Source organism: Anas platyrhynchos, chromosome 29, assembly GCF_047663525.1.
Source record: "Anas platyrhynchos isolate ZD024472 breed Pekin duck chromosome 29, IASCAAS_PekinDuck_T2T, whole genome shotgun sequence".
Taxonomy (NCBI): Eukaryota; Metazoa; Chordata; class Aves; order Anseriformes; family Anatidae; genus Anas; species Anas platyrhynchos.
Window position 1 is genome coordinate 1,221,565 of NC_092615.1, and position 16,814 is coordinate 1,238,378.

Sequence of the window (16,814 nt, forward strand, 5' to 3'; positions counted from 1 at the left end):
CCCCAGCGCCGAGCAGGGGGACCCAGGAGTCCCTTCACCCCCCCCCTTCTTCCATCACCCCCCCCCGGGGTGGGGAGGAGGGTGCGGAGCATCCCTGCCCCCCCCCCCGCCCCAACCCATCCCCAGCACCCCCCCACCCTGCTTGACCCCCCCCCACCCCACCATGCCCCCTGCACCCCCCGCATCGCCCCCCCCTCCTGTGTAACCCCCCCTCCATCCTCCTGCCCCACATCGCAGCCCCTCCATTCCCCCCCCCCCCCAGCCCCCCAAACTGCCCCACATCCCTGCCCCCCCCCCCCCCCCCCACCTAACCCGCCCCCCCCCCCCGGCACCGTGCCCAGGCCCGGTTATTTCGGGTGGAGGCACGCAGGGAACCCGACCTGGGCCGTGCTGACATTTGGGAGCCCTCCCCTGCCCCCCCCCCACCCCCAAATCAACCCCAATGCCCCCCCCCCGAAACCCCCAGAGTGTCACCGAGTGGGGATCCCGCTGCAGCCCCCCCCAGGCACCCCCCATCCCCATGGCACTGTGAGCATCAAGTCTTGGGGACCCCCATGGCTAGGTCTGGCCCCCCCCGTGCCCCCCAGCTCTGAGCACCCGCGGTTATTTTGGGGCCGGTGCCGGGTGCCAGCGGTGACGCGGTGCCACCGGGAACCGTCCCCTGCTCCGGCAGCTGCCGCTGGGGCTCACGAGCTGGCTCCTTGCCCGAGCCAGGCCTGGCCTCTGTCCCCATCCCTGTCCCCGTCCCCGTCCCCTTTTTGAGCCCCCCCCCCCCAGCCTGGGAGCTGGAGCCACTCCTCGCTGCTGCATCCCCTCCGTTGGGCTCCTGGTCCCGTGTTCGTGGTCCATGGAGTGTGGGGAGGGGATCCAGGGGGGGATCCAGAGGGGTTTGTATGCACGGGGGTGGTGCTGGTGGGCTGCAGCATCGCTGGGACTCCTGCGTCCCTCCTGTGTCCTCCTGTGTCCCCCCTGCATCTCCTGCATCCCTCCTGTGTGGTCCTGCATTTCCTGCATCTCTTGCATCCTTTCTGCATCCCTGCCTCCATCATCCTGCATCCGTCCTACATCTCCTGCATCCCTCCTGTGTTCTCCTGTGTCCCTCCTGCATCCCTCCTGCACCTCCTGCATCCCTGCCTCCATCCTCCTGCATCTCCTGCATCCCTCTGTCTCTCCTGCGTCCCCTGAATCCCTGCCTCCACCATCCAGCATCCTTCCTGCATCTCCTGCATCTATACCTCCATCATCCCGTGTCCCTTCTGCATCCCCATCTCCATCATCCTGCACCTCCTGCACCCACACCTCCACCATCCTGCATCCCCCGTGTCTCTCCTGCATCTCTGGCATCCCCTAAACCCCTGCCTCCATCCTCCTGCACCCCTCCTGCACCCCTGCCTTGATCATCCCGCATCCCTCCTGCAATTCCGGTGTCCCTCCTGCATCCCTGCCTCTATCACCCTGAACCCCCCCTGCATCCCCTCCACCTCCTGCATCCCTCCTGCATCTCTTGCACCCTGCCAGCATCCCTGCCTCCATCACCCTGCATCTCCTGCATCCCCTCCATCCTCCTGCATCCCTCCTGCACCCCTGCCTCTATCACCCTGAATCCCTCCTGCATCCCCTGCACCCCCCCCATCCCCTGCACCCACTGCACCCCCCCCATCCCCTGCACCCCCCCATCCCCTGCACCCACTGCACCCCCCCCATCCCCTGCACCCCCCCATCCCCTGCACCCCCCCCATCCCCTGCACCCCCCCATCCCCTGCACCCCCTGCACCCCCCCCATCCCCTGCATCCCCTGCACCCCCTCCACTCCTGGGGGGGACCACCAGGGGGACCCCCGAGCTGTGGGGGACGAGACTGAGCCCCTGCAGCGCTGCTGGCCCGCTGAGGACCGGAGGGGACCGAGGGGGACCGGAGGGGACCGGGGGGGGCACCAGCGGGAACCCCCTCGGCCAGCCCCTCGCAGCGCCGTGCCCCACGCCGGGCGGCAGCGCTGGCGCCCGCACGGCTTCAGGCGGCGCTGCGTCATTCCCCGCCGCCGCCCAATCAGAAGCGGGATCTCGGTGTAAAGCCCGCCCTCTAGGCTGAGCGGACCAATCGGGTGGCGCGCACGGACGCGGAGGGGCTCCCGCGCTGAGGCCGCCGGGAGGGGAGGAGGAGGAGGAGGAGGAAGAGGAGGGGGCCGGGGGGTGATGGCGCTGCGCAGGGCGCTGAGCGCGGCGGGGGCGAGGTGGGGGCACCTTGGGGGGGTGGGGGGGGCATTTTTGGGGGGGGGGTATCGGGAGGAGGGGGGCACGGGGAGGGGGTGCATGGGGGGGGGGGCACAGGGGGGTGCATATGGGGGGGGTGCATATGGGGGGGTGCATGGGGAGGGGGGGCTGGGGGGGGTCTGCAGGGGGAGGGGGTGCATGAGGGGGCTGCAGGGGGGGGGGGGCTGGGGGGGGGTTTGGGGAGGGGGTGCCCGGGGGGTGTGCATAGGGAGGAGGGGGTTGGGGGTGGGGGTTTTGGGGAGGGGGTGCATGGGGGGGGCACCGGGAGGGGGTGCATGGGGAGGGGGGGGCACAGGGGGGTGCACGGGGAAGGGGGGGGTCTGCAGGGGGAGGGGGTGCACGGGGGGGCTGCATGGGGAGGGGGGTGCTGGGGGGGTGCATGGGGAGGGGGTGCATGAGGGGGGGGCACGGGGGGGTGCACGGGGAGGGGGGGAGTTGGGGGGGTGCACTGGGAAGGGGGTGTCTGCAGGGAGAAAGGGGGTGCACGGGGGGGCTGCATGGGGCAAGGGGGGCTTTGGGGGGGCTGCACGGGGCTGGGGGGTGCACGGGGATGGGGGGTCTGCAGGGGGAAGGGGGGTGCATGGGGGCGCTGCATGGGGGAGTAGGGGCTGGGGGGGTGGGAGGGGGGTGTCTGGGAAGGGGGGGTGTCTGCAGGGGGAGGGGGTGCCCGGGGGGGTTGCTTGGGGGGGATACATGGGAGGGGGGGTGCACGGGGGGGGGCTGCACATAAGGGGGGGGGCATGCTTAGGGCTGGGGGTCCTGCGATATGGGGGGTGCATTTGGGGAGGGGGTGCCCACAGAGGTGGGTCTGCATTGAGGGGGGGATGGGGGGGGACCCTTGGGGGTGGTGATGGAGGGGGGGGGCACCCAGGGACCAGTGGGGGTGCACAGGGAGGGGGCGCACCCCTGGTGGGGAGGGGGGGTCAGTTTGCAAGGGGCAGGGGCGCACCCATACATAGGGCGAGGAGATTTGGGGGGGCATCACACCCCTTTGCTTTATTTTGGGGTGTGCGTGGGGACCCCCCCCAAAATATTTACACCCCCCCCCCCCCAGCAGGTGGGCGCAGCAGCGGCTGTGCTGCACGGCGCGGGGGGGCGACACCATCTTCGCCGTGTCCTCCGGCCACGGGCGCTGCGGGGTGGCCGTCATCCGCACCAGCGGGCCGGGCAGCGGGGGGGCCCTAAAAAGCCTCACGGGGCGCCCCCAGCTGCCCCCCCCCCGCGTCATGGCCCTGCGCCGCATCCGGGACCCCGCCACCGCCGAGCCCTTGGACCGCGGCCTCGTCGTCTGGTTCCCAGGTTAGGGGGGGGGTTTGGGGGGGTGCCTGGCTGGTTTTGGGTGCTCACTGTGGGTTTTGGGTGCCTGGGGGGGGTCTCGGTGCATGGAAAGGGTTTTTTTTGGGGGGGGGTCTGGGTGTCCCCCATGGCACGGCACAGCCCCTCTTGGCGTCCCCGGCACCGTGGTGTTGGGGCTGTGTGGGGTCAACGCTGCCCCCTTGTCCCCCACCCTAAGCTTGGCCACTGGTGGGGGGCTCCCTGCTGCTCCCCCTCCCCAAATCTCTATGGGGATCCCTGGTGCTGTGGGTCTGGGTGCCTGGAAAGGGGATTTTTGGGGGGGGGTCTGGGTGCCCCCCATGGCACGGCGCAGCCCCTCTTGGCGTCCCTGGCACCGTGCGGTCAACGCTGCCCCCTTGTCCCTGACCCTAAACTGCTGCTGGTGGGGGGGCTCCCTCCTGCTCCCCCTCCCCAAATCCCTTTGGGGACCCCTGGTGCCACCCATCTGAGCCGTGCCCGGGGCACCCCGCAGGTCCCCACAGCTTCACGGGCGAGGACTGCGCCGAGCTGCACGTGCACGGGGGGCCGGCGGTGGTGAGCGGCGTCCTGCGGGCGCTGGGTGAGACCCCCCGACCCCAACCCCAATTCCTTTGGGTCCTGCACCCCGGGGTGCTCCCGGAGCCTTCCCCCAAACTCGGGGCTCACCCGTTGGCCCCGTGGCAGGGCGCCTGCCCGGGCTGCGCCCCGCCGAGCCGGGCGAATTCACGCGGCGAGCTTTCCACCGCGGCAAACTGGACCTGACGGCGGCCGAGGGGCTCGGGGACCTCATCCACGCCGAGACGGAGGCGCAGCGGCGCCAGGCGCTGAGGCAGATGGAGGGCGAGCTGGGGAGGCTCTACCAGCGCTGGAGCGAGACCCTCACCCAGGTAAAGGGGGTGTTTTTGGGGTGGGGGGTGTCCAGGTGCTTGGGTTTTTCTCCCGTGGCACAAACGGGTTGGGGACGCGGTGGCCGGCCCCGCTCAGCCTCGTCCCCCTCGCTTCCCCCCCCCAGGCTCTTGCCCACCTCGAAGCCTACATCGACTTCAGCGAGGATGACAACGTGGAGGAAGAGGTGTTGTCTCAAGGTAAGGGGGTGGCGGGGGGGGGCACGGCACCTTGTCCCTGCTGTCGTGTCCCCCCCCCCTCACCGACGTGTCCCCGCAGTGGACGCAGCCGTGCGGGCGCTGGAGCAGGAGCTCGGAGCCCACCTGCAGGACGGGCGCCGGGGGGAGCTGCTCCGCGGGGGGGTCCACGCAGTCATCGCCGGCCCCCCCAACGTGGGCAAGAGCAGCCTGCTCAACCTGCTGTGTGAGTGGGGCGCGGGGGGGGCTGCTGGTGACATTTAACCCCCCTCCATCACTTTGGGGACAGCAGCCACCTCCCCATCCCCGATGACGCTGCGCGGCCACGAGGTCCCCGATGTCGCCCCCACCCTGAGCCCCCCGTCTCCCTCCCCCCTCCCCGTTTTCCCCCCTCCCCAGGCCAGCGCCCGGCAGCCATCGTGTCCCCGGTGGCGGGCACCACGCGGGACGTGGTGGAGGTGTCCCTCAATGTCACCGGTTACCCCGTGGTGCTGAGCGACACCGCCGGGCTGCGCGACGCCACCGACCCCGTGGAGCGCGAGGGCGTCAGCCGCGCACGGGACCGGTGAGCTGGGGACCATGATTTGGGGGGGGTCTAGGGGGTGACAGACAGGATCTGGGGGCACCCCACACACATTTTACGGTGTCAGGATGTGGCCCCGTGTCCCTGTCCCCGCAGGTTGCAGCGGGCAGACCTGGTGCTGGCCGTGCTGGACGCCACGGCCGTGCCCGCCGAGCCGGCGGCGCTGGGGGCTGCCGTGGGGTCCCTGGTGCCCCCCACATCCCCCTGCATCCTGGTGCTCAACAAGGCTGACCTGCTGGGTGGGCACACGGGGGCTCTGCGTGCTGCCTGCACCCAGGGCCCCCCCGTGCCCCCCGCCACCCTTCTCTCCTGCAAAACTGGCGATGGCATCGAGCGCCTGCTGGAGCTGCTGGGGCAGCAGCTGGCGCAGCTGTAAGCGCACGGGGCGGGTTTTGGGGAGGGGACACCGCTTCCCCCATCCCCGTACGGGCAGGGGGGGTGCTGCAGGGTGGTTTATTTCTTTTTTTTGCCCCCTCCCTAGGTGCGGAGACCCCCTGGCCGGCTCGCCCAGCCTGACACAGCGCCGGCACAGCCAGCACCTGGGGGACTGCGCGGCCGCCCTGGCGCGCTACGGCCGGCACCGCGCGCGGGACCTGGGGCTGGCGGCCGAGCAGCTGAGGCTGGCGAGGAGGCACCTGGGGCGCATCACCGGGCACGTGGGCGCCGAGGACGTCCTCGACATCATCTTCAGGGATTTCTGCGTCGGCAAGTGAGGGGGGAGCCAGGGCACGGCCCCCCCAACCCCAGTAATAGGATTAAACTGTGGTGCCTTGGGTTGCTTCTGGCATCCTTTTTCTGTCCCCCGCTGCGGTCCCCGCAGGGCTCGGTGGCCCCGTGGCAGGATGCGGTGATTTTTTTTCCTTGGCTGTGGGGTGGGGGGAGTATGTCCTGAGCCCCAGCTATGGAAAAAAAGCAGTGGGAAAGGCCGCGTTTCCTGGCCAGGAGGATAAACAAGGAGCTGGAGTGTCTGGAATGGAAAAACCTTGGCTTCACCCCTGGGCATCTCCTTCCCATAGCACGGAACGGGGCCCTGGGGGATGCAGGGCCCGTCCTGACACCCCAAACACCTTCCCCAGGGCAGTGGTTTGGGGGTCTCAGCACCCAGCGTGGCCCCACAGCCCCAGTCCGGGGCCTGGGTGCCCCCCAGCTCTCACCCCCACCCGCTCCGTGGCTGCTTTGTGCTCGGTGGGGTTGGGGAAGGCCCTAAAAGGTGGGGTTCCTGGGGGTGCTTGTCCTTCTCCCCCTCCTCATTTGGGGTCTGGGGTTATTTGTGGTGGAGCCCCAGGGGCTCCTCCAGCAGCAAGGGGGTCCTGGAGCTCCCCAGCTGAGCTGCACGGGGGGGGCAGGGGCTGAGCCCCGCTGTGCCCCCCCCCCATCCCACCCTGTCCCTGCACTTTGGGGACAGGGGGACCCAGTGGTGTCCCCGTGCCTCGGGACACCCACAGCGCGTGGCTTTGTGTGGCAGGGGGGTCCCAAATGGCACCCAAGGGTGCTGGTTAGGGGGGCCCTTGGGGTGCTACGTGCCGGGGGCAAGGTGCTGGTGGCGTGCGGGCAGCGCGGGAGGGGGGCGTCCCGGCAGGCGGGGGTGTCAGGAAAAGCTTCTTTAAACAGGAAGGCGAGGGAAGCGGGGCCATAAATCAGAGCGTGGCAGCGGTGATTAATCACCGGGCTCGGCCCCCCCTGCACGCGCTGATGCGCCCCGGCCCCCCCCCCACCCTGCGTGACAAAAGCCAGGACGCTGGGGTCCCCGGGGACCCCAGGGATTTTGGGGGATGGGGTGGGGGGGCTGCCTGGGTTTTGCTTCTGGGCTGGGGGCTCACGGCGCTGGTGCCCGAGGGGTTCCCATGGGGGGGAAAGCTCCGTGTTTGCCATCGGGGGTGGGTTTCGTGGGGGGGGGGGAGGATTGTGGCCACCCAAAGGGATGCCTGAACCCACAACCCCTCCCTATTTAAAGCTGGGGGCCCCCACCCCTCGCCCTCCCACCCCTCCCATCCCCATCATTTCGGGGCAGCCTTTTGGCCGCCGCTCGGCCCCTTCTGGGAACAGCCCCCCCCCGCCTCCCCACCGCGCTCTTCCTGGCTGCCGTTTCCTCCGCCAGGCTGCCCATCTGCAGCGGGGACGGGATGTTCCCTTTCCCCCCCCCACTCCCCCTTTGGCCCTGGCCTTTGTGCCCCCTCCTCCCACCTCTTTTCCCCCCCCCCCCCCATTTGGGCATCGCAGCAGACGCATGGCGAGCCGTGGCGGTGCTGAGCGCTGCCTCTATTTCCATCTGCCAGCCAGGCCGAGCGTGTAGGGAGGGGGTGGCTTGGGTTGGGTGGGGAAGGGGAGAGGTGGGGGGGGGATGCGGCCCCGCTCCCCGCTCGCTCCCGGTTGCAGTTTTCCATCGGTGCAGTGGGAAACGCCGCTCCAGGCTTGTCCTGCTCCTGTCCTCCAGCCCCTCGCCGCGGCTCCCCCCGCGCCGCTCGGCCGCTAGCCGCTGCAGGGAGAGCAGGATCAGCCCCCCCGCTCTGCACCCAGGGGGTTGGGGGCTTCTCCCACCCCCCACCCCCCTCACCTGGGGTTCCTCGGCGTGGCCACGTACGGCTCCATCAGCTTCTGCAGAAACCGCTCCATCTCCTCCATGCTCATTTTGCCTGGCGGGGGGACAGCAGCGGGGGCTGAGCCAGCCTGGAGGGGGACCCTCATTGTGGGGGGGGGTCAGTGCCCACCCTAGGATGACCGGGGGCTGTTGGGGTTGGGGACGGACTCACCTATGCTGCTGAAGATGCTGGGGTTCCTCAGAAAATCCGTGTGGGAGCTGGGGCTGGCGAAGGTCCCCGGCCGCACGCTGCCCCCCAGGGTCCCCGGCACCCACAAGCCGGTGAGGTCGAAGGCGTCAATCCGCTAAGGGACAGGGGGCACGGTGCTGGCTCTCAGGGCCCTTGCCCCACGCCACGGGACCGGTGCCGGGCTCGGCACGGCCACCGAGGGCTCCCGGCACCTCTGGGGAGCAGGGTCTGAGGGTGGCACCGCCGCTTGTCCCTGCCTGGGGTGCGCCGCGGGACCGGGCAAAAGCGCAGGACCGAAAACTCGGGTAAAAAAAATGCAAGGCTGAAAAGCGCACGGGGAAAAAGCGCACGGGAAAAAGTACACGGGGAAAAAGTACGCGGGCAGAAGTGCAGGTCTGAAAATATCAGGGTAAAAAACGCAAGGCTGAAAAAAGGCACGTGGAGAAGTGGCCGTGCAAAAGCGCACGGGCGAAAGTGCGGGTCCGAAAACGCAGGGGTAAAAAGGCAAGGCTGGAAAGTGCCCGTGCAAAAGTGCCCATGCCAAAGAAGGCTGCGTGCGCCCAGCCTCGCGCCCTCCCCAAGTGGCCGTGGAAGACACCCGGGGGCTGTCCCCGTGCCCCAGCTGCCCCCTCACCTTGGCGCCCTCGCAGATGCTGAGCTGCTGCTTCAGGTAGTTGCTTTGCAGGGCGGCTTTGCTCTTCTCCCCCAGCTCCTTGCTGAGCTGCTCCTTCTCCGCCAGCAGCTTCTTCTTCTCCTCCTGGCCGCCCTTCAGCTGCTTGTCGGCCTCCTGCAGCCGCTTCTCCAGCTCCTGCTTCAGCCGGGTGCCGTTGAATTGGCACTGCAGCAGGTTCAGCTCGCAGGCACCCTTCTCCTGGTACACGGCCTCGCGGCTCTTCTGCTGGAGGAAGAAATCCTCGGCGCGCTGCGCCAGCCGCCGCAGCTCCTCGTGCGTGGAGCCGCAGCTGTAGGGGTTGATGGTTTCCCTGATGCGCTGCAGGGGGATGCTGAACTCGGAGCGCAGGAGGTTGCACTCGTGCTTCGGCAGCTCCAGCTGGGATTTGGTGGCCGTGAGCTCGGTCTTGGTTCTGAGCAGCTCCTGCTGGCAGCCCTCGTGCTCCTGCTTGGTTTTGGCCAGCTCCGCGCTCCCCTTGGCGCAGTTGTTCTCCAGCTCCTTCCTCGCCAGGGCCGTCTGGTCCAGCTGGCTCCGCAGCTGAGCCTTCTCGGCTGCACGGGGTGAGGGGGGGCAGAGGGTTGGGGTGCATGGTGTGCGCCCCCCTGCCCGCCCGCGCCCTCTCCCACCCCATGTGGCATCGCGGGGTGGTGTCCCTGCCCAGCCCCAGGGGGGAGAGGTGTGCTTCAGGGGGTGCCCTGGGGGTGCCCTGGGGGTGCTGGGGGTCCCCAGAGGGCTGGGGGGGGGGGAGGATGGTGGGTTGGGGTCGGGGCCCCCTTACCACTGCAGTTGGCATTGATGAGGTTGACGGTCAAGCGGTAATCGTCCAGCATCACCTTCTGGATGAAGATGGCCTTCATCATTTCCTGCATCTGGGCGAAGGAAAGGGAGGGGGTCAGCACTGTAGGACACCCCCCCACACCTCCCTCTGGCACCACCCCCCCAGTTGGCAGCGGTGGCCCCGGGGGCTCACCCAGGAGGTGGGAACCCCATTGACGGGTGCTCCCAGGGCTTGGGGGTGGGGGGCACATCATCACCAACAGGGTCTGCCCGCACCCCAAACCCCCTCCTCCATCCCTTGGGGGTGTGTTAAATGGGATTTTCCCCCCCCCTCCCCATCCCAGCTCTCACCTTAGGGGTGGCGTTGGGCAGCTGGCTGCTGTTGCACTTATCCAGCTCGCGCTGCACCTTCTGCAGGGCGCCCTGCAGCCCCTGCTTCTCCTTCAGGGTGGTGTTGAGGGCGCGGGTCAGGTTGGCGTTCCTGCCGCCCAGGGTGATGATCTTGTTGTAGCGGTCCTGCAGCTGCTCCTCCAGCAGCCGGAGGTGCGTGTCGGTGCCCGCGTGCGCGTTGCCGTAGACCATGAAGAGCACCAGCCCCAGGATGATGAGGAATTGGATGAGGGAGGTGAAGAGGAAGACGTACTTCATGTAGAAGCCGCAGTCCCGCCTGGGCATCGCCTCCTTGGTCTCCAAGCCGAACTTGGCCATGGTGTAGCCGCTCTTCTCCATGCTCCCCCGCGGCTCTGCTCACCCCACCCCACGGCAGCCCCTTTCAATGGGGCCGCGCCGGGGTGGAGCTTGCTCCCCGGAGCCGTGTTTATATTGCCCTATTTAATATTTCCTTCTGCTGGGCTCCTTCCTGCCTCTCCGGATGCCTCGGACCCGCTGGGTTATCACAGTGCAGCTTCTGTTTGCAGGAGGGCTATTGTTCCCGGCTGCTGGCAGGCGGGGGGCAAAGCGCAGCCTCTCCCCCCCCCCATAAGGGATCAGCTCTCCCCTGGGACCCGTTCCCCAGCCTCACCCCGCACGCGAGGAAATCGGCGATGGATGTGGGCACCGCGGGGTGCCGGGGTGGGGAATGGGTGAGGGTGGGTGCAGCCGTGGGGCTGGGAGCCCAGAGGCCAGGCGGGGTGCCCCAGCCCATGGGGTGGTCTCAAATCCCATCAAAGGTGGCCTCAAACCCCATCCAAAGTGGCCTCGACCCCATTGCCTGCGTCAGCACCGATCTGTGGGGCTGCCGGGGATGCCAAGCACGTGCAGGATGGACCCCCAAGGGCTTTGCCATCCTGTGCCACGGGGGTGCGGGGCTGCAGCCACCCATCCCGCTTGATTTGGGGTCCCCAGGGCGGAGCGGTGAGCCTGGGGGGGGGACACAGCGCCCAGCTTGGGGACAGGCTGGGACACGGAGCATCTCCACCATCCCAGATCCTGGCTCTGTGCCAAACGGGGCCGCTTTCGGGTCCCGACCACCGCGTGCGTCCCCATCCCCACTCCTTGAGGCCCTTCTCCAGCCGGCGCTGAAGGATGCCTGGACCTCGGGGGGGGGGGCTCAGCAGGGGGGTGCCGAGGTGCTGGCGCTGACCCCGCCGCAGCCGAGCCGCTCGCCGTTTCCTGCCTTCTCGCTGTGCCACGCTCCCTGGGGCCCGCGAGTGTCTGCGGTGCCGGGGACGGTGTCGGTCCCAAATCCATTCTCAGCTACCGCGTTTCCTTCCTGAGCTGCAAATAACGGTGACTCACCCCCTCCGCTCCCCCCCCAGCCCCGCCGTGGGGACTCTGTCTGGGCTCTGCTGGCCCCTGACCCCGCTGCTGGCTCCGGACCCCGGCGCGGCGCTGCCTTCGCTCATGGGATGCTCGCCGCGGCCACGCGGTCCCCAAGGGCTCCCTGCGTCCTTTGGGGTGCCCGAGCATCCCCACGGGGCATCCCCACGGGGGGGCTCAGTCCCCCTGCCATGTGCCCACCCTGCCTCTTTGTCCCGTTTTCCAATTAGCCGCCCGTCTATAATTAATCCTTCCTGTGCCAAGGGCTGCATCGAGGTCGGGCCATGGGAATGGGTCCTGCCCATCCCAAACCCTTGGGTGTGGGACCGCGCTTGGGGACTGCGGATTTGGGACCCTATTGCAGCCCCCCCTTTGTCTCAGCCTCGCCTGGCTGCCCACCGTAGGGGCGATTTTCCCCCCACCCCCAGGGTTTGGTGTGTGTGTTGTGGGGGGGGGCCGGATGCCTGCGCTCGGCCCCTCGCAGCCGCCCTGCCCTCTGCACAGGATATCGCTGTGGCAGCGGCAGGAAAATCGGCAACTTTCCTGGAAACCGTCCTTCCAGAAGATCAAAGGAGCTGGGAAGTGGCCGTGAAACAGCAGCAGCTGCTGGTCCATGTCCCCACACCCTCCCACCCCCCTCCCCAGCTCAGCCCCACAGCCCCTATCAGCCCCCCCTGGGGTTGCCAAGTGCCCTCCCTCTGCCTCCTGCTGCCCACCCTTGGGGTGCTGCTGATTAGCAGGGCTAATTGGAGCTGGCTGAGTTGTGCACACCCCAAAGCCGTGCCGTGCTTTTGGCTGCAGGTCAAGGACTTCGCACTAGGGGTGTCTGCAGGCACTGGGGTGTGCGGAGCCCCCCCTGTGCCAAATCCCTTGAGGCTGAGAGCCCTGACCCCGCACCGGTGCTTGCGGCGAGGTAAGCGACGTCTCTGCACGTATGGGATGTTCCTGGACCAAACTTGAGCAATATTTTGCACCCGTCAAGCTTAAACATTATTTTCTATCCGTGAACTGGCTTCATTTTTAGGTGAGTAGTAGCCGGGAGGGGGGGGGGGGGTTGACCGCAGGTTAACCACAGCAGGTGCTTGACCACCACGTCCGTTTAATCCGCGGATAAATGCGGTTAATGATTAATAAACCCTTCTGGATAACCTCGGGACATGATCCTGGTCCAATAAATCAGCTGCGACAAGCAGGTGGTGGCCACCAAAGGCTTCCAGCACCCCAAAAAGCCCCAGCCCTGCCCCTGGGTGCCCGTGGACGTGGGTGAGGGCAGCGGTGGTGGTCTCGCTGCGACGGCTCTGCTCTGATGCCGCCCGGCACAGCGGGGCTGAGCTGCTGCTGGGTCCCAGTGCTAAGGGGCGCTGTGGGACTGGGAATGATGGGCACGGCCCCGGCACCCCCAGCACCCCGCTTCGGCTCAGCCCGGGTGGGTGCAGGGGGGGGCCGCGGTGGTGCCAGCGCGGTGGTGGTGCCGTACCCAAGCGTAGTCGGTGTGCTGGTAAAAAGGGGATGGGGGGGCAGGAAGGATGCTGCGGGGCTTCAGCCTTTCCTGCAAGAGAGGGGACAGCCTCGAGTGAGCGGGGACACCGGTGACAAAAGGGGCGCGACGGCACCTGCAGAGCTGTGCCCACGAAGGGTTGTGCTGGAGAAGCCCCCTCCCCAAGGTGCCCAGCCCCCGACCCCACAAAACAGCAGGGCAGCCCCCAAGAAATGTACCGGGAAGGGGGGCACCTGCGCCTGGCCGTGCGGGACCCCACTCTCCGCCGTTGCTGCGCCTCCACCTCGGCCGCGTAGTCCCTCCTGCGGGCAGAGCAGAGCCGTGTCAGGGGGCACCGCAGCCTTGGGGGGGCACCCAGGGGGGGGCACGGCAAAGGGATGGGACCCTCACAGGTTTTTCTCGAGCTCTTTCTGCCGAGCCTCACACTTCTCCCCGCGTGCCCGCAGCGTTCGCCACTGCTCCTCCGCCTCCTCCAGCCGCCGCCGCAGCTCCTTCGCCTCCTCCGTGCCCTGCGCCAGCTCCTCTGCGGGGCGAAAGGGGCACCCCAAAACCTGAGCCACCCGGCTGGGCATCGTCCCCAGGGGGTGGGTGGCCAGGTCAGCACCCCGGGGTGGGGTCCCAGGGGACGGACAGACGGACACACCTTGCAGAGCCGCGTTCCTGCGGGCCAGCTCAGCCCGCTCGCGCCGCAGCGCCAGCGCCTCGTCCCGCAGCGCCGTGGCGTTGGCCTCCAGCCTGGCCTGGGGACAGGGGACAAAACGGCGTGGGAATGGGGTGGGCAGCATCGTCCCAGCTCCTCAGCTGCTGCCCGCCCTCCCCAGTGTCCCCAGAGCAACCCCTCGTGCTCCCGGTGACTTTGTGTCCCCCTCGTCACGCCGGGAAGGTTTCTCCAGGAGGTGGGGACGTGGATTTGGGGGGAAAAACTCATCCCCTGGAGCAAAGCCTGGACAGCCTGAGCGCAGCCTTGGTGAGGATGCACGGGGGGCACAGAGGGAGCCCCGACCTGCTCAGCCTCTATGGGTGCCTCGTGGGGACCGGGGGCTCCTGCTCTCCGTGAGCTCGCCCCAGTCGGGTCCCCGCGGCTGGCGCCAGCCCCGGGACGCCGGAGCATTTTCCAGCCCCTCCAGGCCATTGTTTGGCCGGATGGCAGAGGAGAGGTGGGCCCCGCTCTTCCTCCGGCCGCGGCCACAGAGCTGGGGCCAGGCCCTTTCCCAGCTGGGTCCACAGCTAAAAATACCTCGGAGGAGAGGAGAGAAGAGAGGAGAGGAGAGGCAGCTCCGCACCGGCCTCCGGCCTCGGTGGCTGCTTTGGGATGGGTTAATTATACGTGTGGAGTGCCTCGGTTTGGGCGCTGCTAAGAATAGCTGCCCCCCAGCCAGGCACGAGGAACCGGAGGGGGGCTTTCCACACCCCAACTGCCGCTGGGATTTTCCACGAGCCTGCCCCAAATCCCCCCGGAGATGGAGCATCGACACGGTTTTGGCCATTGCGCCGTGCCAGGAGCCACCTCCCCAACCTTCCTGGGCAGCGTTGCTCTCCCCGCATCCATGCAACCCCACAGCAGGGTCTGAGGGGCCGGGGACCCCCCCAGTTCCCCATCCCCACAGCACCTACCGCCCGCTCCCGGCAGGACGCCAAGCTGGAATTGAGCTTCTTGCCCTCCTGGCGTGCTTGGGTGAGCTCCCGGCGCCGCGCATCCTCTGCCCGTGCGCTCTCGGCCGCGGCGCGCTGCAGCCGGGCACGCTCCTGCTCCAGCTCAGCCAGGCGCAGCTCCAGCACCCGGCTCTCGTTGGCAGCCCGCTCCCGGCAGCCCCGCAGCATCCCCAGAGCCTCCGAACGCCACAGCAGCACGGCCACCGAGACCGTCACCGCCGCCACCAGCACCAGCAGCCCCACGCTCAGCCCCAGCACCTTCAGCGTGGCTTTGGGCACCGCGGGGTCCATGCCGGGGAGGGGGGAACGGGGACGCTCGTGGCCGCCTGGGGTGTGCCCGGGTTGCTCCGGGTGCTGCCCGTGGGTTTTTTTTCTGCCCAGCTCCGCTTTGGGCTGTGGTTTCTTGCAGGTCACAGCCCATCACGGGCTTGGTTTGCGCAGCGCGTGGGAGGGTGCTCGGCCCCGGCCTCGGCCGTGGGTAAATTCGGCCGGGACAAACCCACGCCGTGCCAGGAGGGGGCTGGCCTGATGCTGGAGCAACAAAACACGTTGGGTTTTCATGAGTTTTTATTGGAAAATAGCTCAAACCCACCTAACTGCGCAGTATCTGTGAACCCCTTGCGTAAGAGCAGCCCCGGGGCAGTGCCAGGTCTCCATCCCCTTTTGCCCCCTCCCCATCTCACCCTGCCCATTGCACATTTTGCAGAACGCCTCCCCAGGGTGTCCCCACGCGATGTCCCCATGGTGGGGGAGCTGCCACCACCAGCTTCAACCCAGCGGGATGGGAACCGTCCCCCCTTGCCCCGTGGGGCGGGGTACAAGCCAGGTCCATGTTCTCGTGGCTCCGTGCTCAACGCAGCAGCGTCCCCACCAAGAGCAGAGCCAGGAGGACGAGGGGCACGGCCACGCCGGGGAACGTCGCGCTGGTGCCACTCGAATGCCAGCTCTGTCCGGACCCGATCCTTGCCAAAGCGTCCCAGATCTGTGACTGGAGATCTCTCCTGGGGGGGACAGAGAGAGTCAGGGGACAGCGCACGGGGCTGGGGCCACGGTGGGGGGGAGCAGGGGGGAGCAGGGGGTCTCACCTGTCCTTCTGCGCCTCCTCCAGCTGCTGCCGCTGCTGTTCCAGCTTCTCCTTGATCTCCCTGTTGTCCTCTAAAGGGGGGGGTGAAAAAGGGTGAGGGTGAGGGAGCAGGGTGACAGGGGTGTCCCAGGGGGCAGGGACCGGGGTGTCCCCGGTGCTCACCTTGCAGCCGCCCCACGTTGGCCTCCTGCTCATCCCCGTGGTGCTGCAGCTGGGCTAAACGCCGTGTCAGCTCCGAGACGCTGCTCTTCACCGCGTCCTGAGCGCGGGGACAGAAAGGGACAAGGGACACAGCCTCAGGTGCCAGCTCTTTTCCCCCCTCCCCGGGCTGGGAGCAGCGCAAAGCAAACCCTGTGCCCGGGGGGGGGGGTCCCAGTAAGGGACGTCCCCCTCCCCATTTCCCCAGCACCTACCAGCTCCTTTCTGCAGCTCTCCCACTGCCCCTGCGTCTCGGCGAGGGACCTGTTGGTGACATCCAGCGCCTGGGCGAGGGACCTGTTGGTGACAGCCAGCACCTCGGCGAGGGACCTGTCGGTGGCGGCCAGCGCCTGCCCCAGCTTGGCCACCTTCACCTGCAGCTCCTCCAGCCCCTCCGAGCCCCCCGGCGGCCCCTGCGCGGAGACGAGGGCTGCGACCAGGGCCACCAAAACCATCCCGATGGCCAGCCCCACGCACACCCCCCAGCACTGCTTGTAGAGGAGGCGGCAGCGCAGGCAGCAGTTCTCCATCCTGCCCCGTGCCGTGCTGCGAATGCAGCGGCCACCCGAGCGCGCGCGCTGGGAGGGATCTCCGAGCCCTGGTTTCGTTTCCCCACTAGCGGCACTTTTCAGGAAATCCTACAAGTTTTGCAAGCGCAGCACAAGCAGAGGGGCACGTGGGGGGGATGTCGCCTTCGGTAGGGGGTGGGATGGCAGCAGGGGGTCCAGTGGGGTCGTTCCGGCACCCTCTGCCTGGGGTGGTTTTGGGGGGACCCCTCCCCCGTGCCCCAGTCTTATGTTTTAGGGTTGTGGGCAGAGGTTTGGGGCTGTGGGGGTGGGGGGAGCCCCGTGCTCCCTGTGAGTAGGATCAGGGTCACAGGGCTGGGAATCCCCCAGGGCAAAGGGGGGGATGGGGTATGGAGAAATGACGTGGGGTGCTTGGGTTGGGGGTCCCTGGGGTCTGGAGAAACTGGGGTGTGGGGAACTCGGGGTATGGGGTGAATGGGGATGGAGTAATTGGGGTACAGGGTGTGGGGGGGGGTATGGAGAAAATGAGGTGCGGTGCACTTGGAATATGGGGTACCTGGTGTATGGAGGGACTGAAGGGTGGGGTACACAGACTGTGGGGTGCCTGGGATATGGACGAGTGGAAATAG

General features: G+C 68.2%; 4 protein-coding genes across 5 annotated transcripts; 1 reads left to right on the plus strand and 3 right to left on the minus strand.

The window, feature by feature from the left end:
* Positions 1-2,172: 2,172 nt before the first annotated feature.
* On the plus strand, positions 2,173-6,023 carry GTPBP3 (GTP binding protein 3, mitochondrial). Its single transcript, XM_038168992.2, has 9 exons — positions 2,173-2,230; positions 3,325-3,569; positions 4,078-4,164; positions 4,269-4,471; positions 4,597-4,669; positions 4,749-4,892; positions 5,066-5,231; positions 5,346-5,621; positions 5,731-6,023. The coding sequence occupies exons 1-9, from the start codon at positions 2,193-2,195 to the stop codon at positions 5,960-5,962; spliced, it is 1,464 nt and encodes a 487-aa protein (XP_038024920.2). The 5' UTR covers positions 2,173-2,192; the 3' UTR covers positions 5,963-6,023.
* A 1,464-nt stretch (positions 6,024-7,487) lies between these two features.
* Positions 7,488-10,268, minus strand: PLVAP (plasmalemma vesicle associated protein). Its single transcript, XM_027472410.3, has 6 exons — positions 9,819-10,268; positions 9,469-9,559; positions 8,652-9,241; positions 8,000-8,132; positions 7,804-7,882; positions 7,488-7,725 (listed from the first exon to the last, which is right to left on the minus strand). The coding sequence occupies exons 1-6, from the start codon at positions 10,194-10,196 to the stop codon at positions 7,719-7,721; spliced, it is 1,278 nt and encodes a 425-aa protein (XP_027328211.3). The 5' UTR covers positions 10,197-10,268; the 3' UTR covers positions 7,488-7,718.
* A 2,045-nt stretch (positions 10,269-12,313) lies between these two features.
* Positions 12,314-14,779, minus strand: LOC119714236 (uncharacterized). 2 transcript variants are annotated; one of them, XM_038169265.2, is made up of 5 exons: positions 14,338-14,779; positions 13,367-13,463; positions 13,114-13,246; positions 12,957-13,025; positions 12,314-12,774 (listed from the first exon to the last, which is right to left on the minus strand). In XM_038169265.2, the coding sequence occupies exons 1-5, from the start codon at positions 14,665-14,667 to the stop codon at positions 12,765-12,767; spliced, it is 639 nt and encodes a 212-aa protein (XP_038025193.2). In that variant the 5' UTR covers positions 14,668-14,779; the 3' UTR covers positions 12,314-12,764. The 2 variants fall into 2 exon arrangements, with proteins under 2 accessions (XP_038025193.2, XP_038025192.2); XM_038169264.2 differs by having other exon boundaries at positions 12,942-13,025.
* Positions 14,780-14,925: 146 nt separating this feature from the next.
* Positions 14,926-16,268, minus strand: LOC119714237 (uncharacterized). Its single transcript, XM_038169266.2, has 4 exons — positions 15,874-16,268; positions 15,623-15,719; positions 15,462-15,531; positions 14,926-15,377 (listed from the first exon to the last, which is right to left on the minus strand). Exons 1-4 carry the CDS (start codon positions 16,186-16,188, stop codon positions 15,227-15,229), a joined length of 633 nt encoding a protein of 210 aa, XP_038025194.2. The 5' UTR covers positions 16,189-16,268; the 3' UTR covers positions 14,926-15,226.
* Positions 16,269-16,814: the final 546 nt, after the last annotated feature.

Bases quoted from the DNA above. Each gene is read 5' to 3' on its own strand.
- GTPBP3 (XM_038168992.2), top strand. From the start codon at position 2,193: ATGGCGCTGCGCAGGGCGCTGAGCGCGGCGGGGGCGAG. The intron at 4,472-4,596 runs GTAAAGGGGGTG...TCCCCCCCCCAG, and splicing joins GGAGCGAGACCCTCACCCAG to GCTCTTGCCCACCTCGAAGC. The intron at 5,622-5,730 runs GTAAGCGCACGG...CCCCCTCCCTAG, and splicing joins GGGCAGCAGCTGGCGCAGCT to GTGCGGAGACCCCCTGGCCG.
- PLVAP (XM_027472410.3), bottom strand. From the start codon at position 10,196: ATGGAGAAGAGCGGCTACACCATGGCCAAGTTCGGCTTGGAGACCAAG. The intron at 9,242-9,468 runs GTAAGGGGGCCC...CACCCCGTGCAG, and splicing joins CATCAATGCCAACTGCAGTG to CCGAGAAGGCTCAGCTGCGG. The intron at 7,883-7,999 runs GTGAGTCCGTCC...TCCCCCCGCCAG, and splicing joins CAGCATCTTCAGCAGCATAG to GCAAAATGAGCATGGAGGAG.
- LOC119714236 (XM_038169264.2), bottom strand. From the start codon at position 14,667: ATGGACCCCGCGGTGCCCAAAGCCACGCTGAAGGTGCTGGGGCTGAGC. The intron at 13,464-14,337 runs GTAGGTGCTGTG...CCCTGTCCCCAG, and splicing joins CGTCCTGCCGGGAGCGGGCG to GCCAGGCTGGAGGCCAACGC. The intron at 13,026-13,113 runs GTGAGGGTCCCA...CTCTGCCCGCAG, and splicing joins AAAGAGCTCGAGAAAAACCT to GAGGGACTACGCGGCCGAGG.
- LOC119714237 (XM_038169266.2), bottom strand. From the start codon at position 16,188: ATGGAGAACTGCTGCCTGCGCTGCCGCCTCCTCTACAAGCAGTGCTGG. The intron at 15,720-15,873 runs GTAGGTGCTGGG...CCCCGCGCTCAG, and splicing joins AGAGCTGCAGAAAGGAGCTG to GACGCGGTGAAGAGCAGCGT. The intron at 15,532-15,622 runs GTGAGCACCGGG...CCCCCCCTTTAG, and splicing joins CAACGTGGGGCGGCTGCAAG to AGGACAACAGGGAGATCAAG.